This window comes from Magnolia sinica, chromosome 16 (assembly GCF_029962835.1).
Source record: "Magnolia sinica isolate HGM2019 chromosome 16, MsV1, whole genome shotgun sequence".
NCBI lineage: Eukaryota > Viridiplantae > Streptophyta > Magnoliopsida > Magnoliales > Magnoliaceae > Magnolia > Magnolia sinica.
In genome coordinates this window covers 53,616,804-53,627,460 of record NC_080588.1, presented here as the reverse complement: position 1 = coordinate 53,627,460, position 10,657 = coordinate 53,616,804, and the positions used below count along the sequence as shown (strand labels likewise).

General features: G+C 40.7%; 1 protein-coding gene across 6 annotated transcripts in view; it reads left to right on the top strand.

The window, feature by feature from the left end:
- Nucleotides 1–299: 299 nt before the first annotated feature.
- Nucleotides 300–10,657, top strand: part of LOC131228615 (protein FIP1-like) — a 50,528-nt gene continuing 40,170 nt past the window's right edge. For 2 of the 6 annotated variants that reach the window (XM_058224389.1, XM_058224391.1), the window contains exon 1: nt 300–442. In XM_058224389.1, coding sequence (XP_058080372.1) covers nt 387–442 — 56 coding nt within the window. In that variant the 5' untranslated portion in view covers nt 300–386. Of the gene's footprint in view, nt 443–9,244; nt 9,383–9,453; nt 9,485–10,657 lie in introns of those variants that run through there. The other 4 variants (XM_058224392.1, XM_058224394.1, XM_058224395.1 and 1 more) reach the window with 4 other exon arrangements.

Below are 10,657 nucleotides of genomic sequence, written 5' to 3'. Positions count from 1 at the left end.
CAAACCGTTAATAAGGTGGTTCCCACTAGGATGAAGGGAAGATCATAAATTTTAGCATCATTCGAAACTTCTAGGGGCCACGGAGGTTTCAACGGTGGGCGTTGAATCCTCACTATTTCCTGTGGTGTTACGCATTTGAGTCTTTGGATCTGCTTCATTTTCAACCTGTCATCCTAACATAAGCTAAGGAAACTGACGGACGGAGTGGATTTCACACCGAAATCTCGGTGGGCCCAAGGAGTTTTGGGTTATAGCAACTCCCTGCACGTCCCACGTCCGTCGTTTCCTTCTCACAGTTCGCCGCGTAAAATCAAGGTTCTGTACGCCGCGTAAAACGAAGAGGGAAAAAAAACCCTCCAAAACCGTGGAAGAGGAAGAAGAAGAAGATGGCTCACCACGACAGGCACTCTCACTCCTCCGCTCCTTCCGACGAAGCTAATCTGTAAAATCTCTCTCTCCCTCCCTCTCTCTCTCTCTCTCTCATTTCAATCTCCGACGATTTCCGAAATTCGACGGATCGGATGTGTCGGTTATTGTTTTGACGGCCCATCATTCGTCTCCAGATCTGACGACAATGGTTAGCTAGAAGCAGCAGCAGACGATTCTGTTGATTTCCGGTTTAAATCGGATGAGGAGAGAATCAATTGTCAGATTTTCTGCAATTAGGGTTCTCGGTACATTGTAATTATGCGTTTGTGATACGATGCTGAACTCGTATCACTGGTTTATATAAATATCTCAGGAAAATGCAGAAAAACAATAAGAAGAAAAGGGCGAGAAACCACTTAGAGGGTGGTGGGCCGCTTCATTTCTCTGATATTTCCATTGATACGTTTCTCAGAAATATACTTCTCTTTTATTCTCCACTTCTAACTGCTACTATCTTGTAGCAACTGAGATTTTTTTTTTTTTTAAACGTTTAAATTTAAATATAAGGGCCTGTTTGGATGTACATTGTAATTATGCGTCTGTGATACGATGCTGAACTCGAATCACTGGTTTATATAAATATCTCAGGAAAATGCAGAAAAACAACAAGAAGAAAAGGGTGAGAAACCACTTCGAGGGTGGTGGGCCGCTTCATTTCTCTGATATTTCCATTGATACGTTTCTCAGAAATATACATCTCTTTTATTCTCCACTTCTAACTGCTACTAGCTTGTAGCAACTGAGATTTTTTTTTTTTTTTTAAAACGTTTAAATTTAAATATAAGGGCCTGTTTGGATGCTTTTAACTTTTTAAAGTAGTAAGAAAGTTACATATAACTTATAGGTGAAAGAAAGTTACGGGTAATCCTGTTTGGATGTAAGTTGTAACTTACTTATAGGTAACTTTGTTTTTGTGTTTGGATAACCTGTAACTCTGTTACAGGTAATAAGTTGTATATTCACCCTAACTAGAGCTTGAAATATGTAATCGTTGAAAAATCAAATCGACACATAAAAAAACTTGGATAAAATTATTACATTTTATTTAGCCCATGTAGATGAATAGTTTGGTCGATTCTTAGGCTAAACTAATCAATGGGTGAGCTATAATAGTGGCCCATGTTTTCAAAATGATTGTAATGTGGGGAAAAAACTTCGAGGTAACACATAAATCATGGTATGGCCCACATAGCACCATCAGTAGTAGCCAATTTTAGCTGACTACTATGGTTTGGCTGCTGACATGTTATGTGGGCCCCACTATGATGTATTTGTTTCATCCACACCATCCATCCATTATTTCAGATCATTTTAAGTCATCAGCCCAAAAATGAGGTACATCCAAATCTCAAGTGGAACACATCACTAAAAATAGTGTTGATTGAATGCCCACCATTAAAAACTTCTGGTGGGCCACCAATGTTTTGGATCAAACTGATATTTGCTTTTTTCCCTTCATCCAGGTCTTTATGACCTAATCAATAGGTTGAATGTCAAATAATGGATGAATGGCATGGATAAAACAAATACAAGATGGTGGGCTTTCAATTATTATCATTTTTTGTGGTGTGGTCCACCTGAGATTTAGATTTGCCTCATTTTTGGAATTGAGCCCTAAAACGATCTAAAAGAATGGATGAGCGGCATGGATAAAACAAATACAAGATGGTGGGCCCCACAGACCACCAGCCATTACCCACACATCTTAGCCAAACCACCTCTGTAAAACCTGATGCAAAAGGAAAGGGGACAACAAAAAAAGAAGAAGAAGGAAAGGGTTTTCTAACCTTGCTGGAGCAGGACGGGAGAGGGAGAAGGAGACTAGGAGAGGGAAACAAAAACTGATAGAGAGGGAGAAGGAGATTGAGAGAGGGAAATGGAGACTGAGGGAGATGGAGACATTAGAGGGGGATAAGGTGTTTATGTAGCAAAAGGGCCACCAACTGGCTTCAATACACAGATACAAGTTACAAGCTGCGATTCTTCCCATAAATTTTGTAGGTAGGCCTCTTCAATGCAAGCTGTGATTCTTTTTATAAATTTTGATTTCAAAAATTCCATCTGTTACCTGTATCAAAGATACAGGTAATTTGAAAAACAACTCAAGTGCCTATATCATTTTCGCCTCTTTCTCCTGTAAGAAAGTCACAGGTTCAGAGAAAGTTACCTGTGACTTTCCTCCCCCAAACACCAACTGCAACAATCTCACCTGTAACTTTGTTACATTTTAAAAATGTTACAAACATCCAAACATGCCCTAAAGGTGATCATCTTATTCAAAATTCCTAGAACTCCTAAACCTCATGAACAATCTCAAGAGAGAATCAAGGTGATTCCCTTTACTCTATGTGCATATGCTGAAGATAGTTGAGATTGTTGATTGAAGAAAGCTGATCGAGTGACATTTACGTGCACACACGTGTGCCAACATGTGCATGAAGAATGGGGTGAATACCATTTCCCGCCGCTTAAAAACGACCTTGTTCTCAAGGTAAAACATCAGGAATCTGCTGTTGCAATGATTCAAAAGACTCCCACGTAGCATTTTCTAGTTGAGTACAAAGCCATTGAACGAGCACCTCGGTGATGGCTTGACTGTGCCACTTGACAAATCGGCGATCAATGATTGCTTGAGGGTAACCCTGAAGGACACAATCTTCTTATAGAAGTGGAAGGTCCATTGCTGTTATAGTACGTGCACCTACTTTCTTTTTGGGGCACAAAACATGAAATACCGGGTGTATCCTGGAATTAGCCGAAGGGCTGGTCAATATGCAACTTTTCCTATGCGTTGCGGAATTGGTATGGCCCATAATATCTAGGTGATAATGTTGGTGATCGCCACATTGCAATAGAACTTAGCTGGTAAGGTTGAAGGCGAAGATAAACCTAGACATCCACTTGAAACTCACGCTCAATTTGATGAATTTTCATGCATTCTTGAGCCCAATGCAGGTTGGATTTAAGTGTACGAAGTATTCGAACACGAGCTCGAAGTTCTATATTTATCAACATGATGTACCATTGAATCGCCAGTGTACATAGTAATAGTTGGAGGAGCTTGACTGTAGATGATTGCATATGGTGTTGACTTAGTTGCTTCATGGTAGGTGGTGTTGTACAGCCATTCTGCCCAAGGTAGCTAACCGACCCATTGGCTTGGTCGGTCACTAGTGAAGCATCACAAGTAAGTCTCAAGGCAATGATTAACAGCTTCTGTTTGGTTGTCAGTTTGAGAATGGAATGCCCAACTCATCTTTAATTTAGTGCCTTGTAATTTCCACAATCCCTTCCAAAAGTTGCTTGTAAAAATAGTACCACGAACACTTACAAGTTACAATAGAAATAGGCATGCCATGGGGTTTTGAAAATGTTATCCACAAAGGATTGTGTTACAGATGCTGCCTTATGAGGATGTGAAAGAGGAACAAAATGAGCATATTTAGATCATCTGTCAACCGCCATAAAAATTACTATTTTACCTTGCGATTTTGGGAGTCCATCTTTGAAATCCATGGAATTTTCAGTCCCTACCTGCTCTAGTATAAAAAGAGGTAGTAGCAACTTGGGGAACTCAAATGCTCATACTTGTTCCATTGGCACGTGTCGCATTTCACCACAAACTGCTTGACATCTCTCTTTTGACCCCTCCAGTAGAAGGTACGAGATAATCTCTTGTAATTCTTCTTATATAATATCCAGGATGACGGGCAATGGCTAATCCATGCATCTCGTGTAACATTTTTTTTATGTAGGGTGGAAGATGAACCCAACACTAGCTGCTCTTGTACCTTAACAGCCCACCCATGAATGTGTAGTGAGGGATTAGTTCCCCTAGTTGTGATAGCCTCTGAATTAAATCTTATAAAAATGGTTCAGCCTCATAAGATGCTGTCACCTCACCCATGTCGTGAAGGAATGACAAATGTAGTATGTTGCTCATAGAGTCTCTACAAAGCATCTACGGCTGAATTTTCAGTCCCTTTCTTGTAAACCAGTTATAATCGTACACCATGAGTTTTGTAAGCCACTTTTGTTGAGCCGTTGTGATGATCCTTTGATCAGGGAGGAGGTTTTTTAATCTGTTGTGGTCCATCTTGATAATAAAATGGCGACTGAGCAAGGATGCTGTGTAGTAACAACATGCACAATAAAAAACATCTTTCTCATAAGTTAACAATCCCCTGTTGTGGCTTGATAGGGCTTTGCTTGAGAATGCAATAGGTAGCCCATCTTGCATGAGAACGCTCCTAATGCCTGCATTTGAATCATCACACTCAACTACGAACATTTTGGTGAAATCTGGAAGTGCCAAAATCAGCACTGTGGTCATCGCTTGCTTTAATGCTTCAAAGGCTTTGGTTACTTCCGGTCCCCATGAGAATGCATTCTGTTGCAGTAGGCAGGATAAAGAAGAACTAAGGCTTCCGTAATCTTGAATGAACTTACAAAAATAGCCGGAGAGTCTAAGGAAACTCCACAACTCTTTAATGGTTTGTGGTTCCACCCATGAGATCATGCATTCAATCTTCTTTGGATCAAGTACGTACCCCTTCAAAGGATGTAATATGGCCTAGGTACTCCACATTGGCGTCACCAACTGTACACTTTGAAGCCTTAATAAACAATTGATGTGCTTGAAGGATTTTGAGGGTTGTTGCCAAATGTGTTAAATGGTCCTACTAGCTTGAGCTGTAATTGAAAATGTCATAGAAAAACACTAGAAGAAATTTCTGTAAATATTTACAAAAAATATCATTCATTAAACTTGGAAGGTCAAAGGAACACTAGTGAGACCGAAAGGCATCACCAAAAGTTCGTAGTGTCATCCATGTGTTCAGAATGCCGTGTTTGGAATGTCTTCTTGAACCCGTATTTGATGGTACCTAGATCGTAAATCTGGCATGGAGAAATACCAAGCCCCATGGAGTTCATCTGGCAATTCATCAACAACTGGAGTAGGGAATTTGTCCTTGATGGTAATCCCATTCGAGGCACGGTAGTCAACATGCATACGCCATTTGCTGTCCTTTTTCTATACTAATTACACCAGTGACAAGTAAGGGCTAGAAATTGGTCGGATCAGTCCCATATCCAACATTTCCTGACCTACATTTTCAATTTAATTCTTCTGGAAGTATGGATATCAATATGGGTAGACATCTGTTGGTCAGCTACCAAGTTCTAAAATAATGCAATGATCGTGAGATCGTATGGGAGGTAGTCCCCTAGGTTCACGAAATACAATGTCGTATGGCTCTAATGCCTTCTTGAGATAGTTCGTGATGTTATGTGAAATTCTAAGATCATGTACAACATATAATTGAACACATATACCTGAATTTGCTTTTCTATCGTGCGGCTTATGAGTCGACTACTAACCATCTCTGTTGTATTATTACGTGACCTGTACAAGACATTCTTGATTGTCGAAGATGAAGCGCATTTGTAATAAGGCGAAATTCCATCCAATTTGGCCTAGCGTGGCCAGCCATTGTGCGCTTAAGACAATATCAACTCCTCCGAAGGGAATTACATGATAGTCCTCCAAGCATGAGAAATTTTGTACAGTAAGGGGTATGTTGACACATCGGCCCTTGCTTTACTGGTTGCTTCCTGCAAAGTGTTTAATGCACATGGCTTGAGGCCCAACTGATCCGGTTAACGGATGGACTGAAACCTATACATTTTTGGTGTATTTTCTTCCTCATCCAAGGGGTCTTCTCCCTCTATAATTTTCTTTTTGGGTGTCACAATAACTGCTAGTTGTGCTGATGAGGACATTATTTCATGTACACCTTTACGTACATATTAGAGGAGGTCGGCCGCACCGATTTCTCTATATCTAGGCGAGTACCCATGATCATGTTGAAGACCCCATGTGTATGTGTGAGCATCTGCAAGACCTCACACTGGGAAGATGCACATGGGCTACTTTAGGGAGTGATTTGGATCGTCGGATTCGAAGGACGTGACGATCAGGCCGTTGGATCGCATGGATCACATGATCGGGCCATTGATTGTGGATCGTCTTCATCATTTTGGACATTATTATCTTTTAGGATTTAATTTATGATTACTTTATGTTTGGACAACTTATGAGTGATTTTAGTTGATTTTTCATTAGACTAGGTTCACTTTTGTCAAAATTCATAAGACGGTTGAAATTGTAATTGTGAAAAGTTCTTGAAGATAAAAAGGGGGGGGGGGGGGGGGGTGGGTTTGAAAAAATAAATAAATAGAGAAAGCTCCTTGCTTCTTCTACCATCTTCGTGTGATTTAAAGGTGACTTCCATGTGAATTGGAATGAAGATTGGTGCGAAGCTAATCTTCATCAACTGAGGTGCAAGGCTTCCATCTATCCCCTATATTCTTATCCATTCATCAACCATCGAGGTATTCTTCAAGTTCTTTGATCTTCCCCATCCCAAGTCATCACTATTTTTCCGATCCTTATCCTTTATACATCTAGCGACGAGCCAAACACTAAGGACTCAAAACCTTATAAACCTAGCCCACACGTGTGACCGTACGGCCATATGTGTGAACCTATATGGTTGGCTATACGGCTACCCTCTTGTCCCCTTGGCTTTCCACTATATCTGCATCAAAACCTACTCTCTCTTTTCCAAACCCTAACCCTAAACCTATAAATCCCAAATTTTCCCTAAACTACCCCATTAACCCTAATTCCAAGTTTTCCTCTATTTCCCTAAACCTTAATTTCACCCTAGGTTGTATTAGATCTTCTCTTTTGAAATAGGCTTTACCCTAAGTTATTTGGATGTCCCTAAATCCATTAGATCCTAGTTTCCCTTATTTAATGGTCTTGTAGGATGATGTTTGGTAACCTAGGGTAGAATTATGCATAATTTTCTCTTGAGATTTTGGTATTTGTGATGATGATAACAAGTTTTATGTTTTTTTATTAATTAATTAAGTTAATTTTGCTTATTGATCTTACCAGTGTTTGAAATATTAGTATCACGTTATGTATTGCACTCTTGGGATACGGATACGTATCGGTTATCGCATGGGATATATCGGTTGTATCGCGTAATGTATATTGTTGTTGGAAACATGAGGAAACATTGGAAATTGGTCGAATTTTTCAATGAAACTTCAATGATTTTTTAAAAATACATCAACACACTTATAAATCAAAACATTGCAAAAAACAAGTGCACATAATAAGTTTTCTTTGTATAGAGTCCTAATCTGTGCACTGTCTAATTGAATTGATGCAAGTATATTCAAAGTCTATTTATATAATTTATAAATGTAAGAAGACGTGTGGAAACACAAGCAATACATTCAAAAGCAAAAGAAGAATCACTACATCAGATTGTATACATGTTTGATTTTATGTTTGGACATAAAGATTGCAACCAATTTGCGAGAAATTGGGAAAATTTTGATTTTTGATTTTTTTTTTTCAATTTTCTGCAACTCGGTCCTTTTCCAAATCTCGAAATCGAAGCTCCCAATCCATGATTTTTTATGCAAAACAGGAAAAGTCATGGATTTGTAACAATTTGACACTGATTTAAAGTGATTTACAGAAAAAAATTGATCGAAAAAAAAAAAATGCTCATCGAATCGAACTTGTGGGTTATATCCCACTACTTGTGCGTTTCGTATCGCACAGGTGGGGTACAAGAGATATCGTGGGATATATCGGCCGACATCGTCGATATTTAAAACAATGGACCTTACACAATATTTGAGTTCATGCATCGGTCCTACATCATGTGCCTTAGAACAATGCCCCATGCTAAATTTCTCATAACAGTTGTAGCAAAGGTCCCTTCCCCATTGTTTTTGCATCTCTTGTGATGTCGGCCTTTCGAGCGAGAGTACACCATATTTTGATGTTGCATTTGGCATGGGATTATAAGATCTTAAATTGTCTGGGTGAGGAGTCCGATGAGTAATTACAACTAGAGCTGGGCAGAATCCGACCCGATCTGACGAATCCGACTTGAACCGACCTGATCCGATCCGAACCGAAGGCCAGGATTGGGTTGGTTTGAGTAGGCCCACTCGGATCCGAACGTACGTTGAGTCGAGTTCGGATCAGTGGCCAATCCGGACCGATCCGATCCGATCCGATTCGGTCGGGTACTATATAATTAATAATTACTTTTTTATTTTCACTTTTTTACTACCCGCCTCACCTGAACGAAGCCCTAATCCCTCCCTTCTTTTTCTCTACTCGAACGAGCAGCGCCGCACCCACCCATGTCTCATTCTTTCTCTCCTGATTTCCCTCCTCTCCTTCTTTCTCTACTCCTTTCTCTCCCGATTTCCTACATCTCCCTCCTTTCTCTCCCTCTCTCTCCTGATCTTGATTCAGCCCAATCTGAATCGATTGGACAAACTCAACTCGATTCGGTTTCGTAGACTGAGCCAGACTCAGTTCGGGTCGGGCCAGCAAGGATTCGGATCAGATCGAGTTAGCGCTGCTGGACTCGGTCCCAGATTAGATCGAGTTCGCTTCAGGTTCTTGAAAAATCGGATCGAGTCGAGTTGGACCCAATCCGGTCCGACTCGACTCGATGCCTATCTCTAATTACAATTGCTTCTTTATGGAGTGATGCCATTTGAAATGCTTCTACCAGACTTGTTGGTTAAGAGATTCTAACTCCCACACAAATGTTGTCATGAAGGCCCAAGATGAAACAAGTAATGAAGAAGGATTTGGGTAATCGCGAGTTGTGGTTAGCCAACTACTCAAAGTGTGATTGGTAGTCACATACTGTGGTTATTTGTTGAAGTTTTGATAACTCACCACTCGGATCTTCACACTTTGCAGGTCCAAACAAACACAAAAGGCATGAGTGAATTGGCGCCAAGTCATTTCACCAATTGTCTTTTTCATCCGTTGGTACCAAGCAATGGCATCACTAGTGAAGTGGATAGCAGCGAGTCCTATCACTTGATCATCCAAAATGTGATTACATTCTTGAAACTATTCAGCTGTGTAGATCCAACTGGTGGGGTCGTCACCATCAAACTCATGAAAATCAATCTTCACTGATGGGTGGTATGCTGGGTCTCTACATGACACTCTTGACTCATGATTGTTTTTGTTTGGTTCTCTCCTCCTGCATAAGATGGACATGTTGTAACACCTCATTGAGCCGTTTGCATAAGCTGTTGACTTCTTGCAAAAGTTTGGCATTGGTCACCATAGTTTCAATTGAGCAGACTGTGTAACAGTGTTGATTGAATGTCTAGGGTGATAGGCTGATAGCGGACAACCGACCAGCGCACCAAAAGCTCCAGAGCTGATGGGGAAGGATCGGTTTATTCCTATACCCAGGCCCTCCCAGGCAAACCCAGTCGAAACCTCCCCGTGGGCAACCCCCGCTACGCACGGGTCCCCAAATTGCACTGTCCCATAGTGGGCCCCACCTCGTGTTCTTTCTGTATCTCACAGACCCCACCTCGTGGGTCACCCCACCCCAGCATGGAGATACGATGCATCCTTGGAATCACACCAAAATGCCCCCGCATCATAGGGCCTTATAGCTTTGATACTAAATTGATATGATGCTCAACTCATATCACTGGTTTATGTAACTATCTCAGGAAAATACAGGAAAACAAGAAGAAAGCACTTCGAAGGTGATGGGCCTCCTTAGTTCTTTGATATTTCCATTGACGTGTTTCTTAGAAATACACCTCTCTTTTATTCTTCACTTCTAACAATTCCTATTTTTTGGCAACTGAAATTTTAAAAAACATTTACATTTACATATAAAGATAATCCTTTTACTCAAACTTCCTAAACCCAGTGAACAACCTGAAGAGAGAATCAAGGTGATTCCCTTGACTTCACGTGCGTGCATGATCAACGGGGTGCACACTGGTTTGCCATATTTCTTCCGTGTTTTGTTGTTCGATCATTATTTAGGGTTCCTATTCGTTTCTGCAACAGTTGATTTTGTTGGCTCAACGAGTGTCTATTCTTACTAGGGTTTTCAGTTTGTACAAGCATGACACATGGTCCGGTTATATTGACCATTGGTCTGTTGGGTCCCGTTGCGGATGGACCATGCTCTCTATATCTTCTACATTGGCACATCCTATCCGTCAATATTGGCCTTCTTTTGCTTTTGCATTTGGGTTTGGACCGTTGCTGCATTGTTAACCGTCTCTTTGCAGGCCACACACTGAAAGGTTAGGATCTCCTGTTGAGGGGATTTACGGAGCATGGTTCATC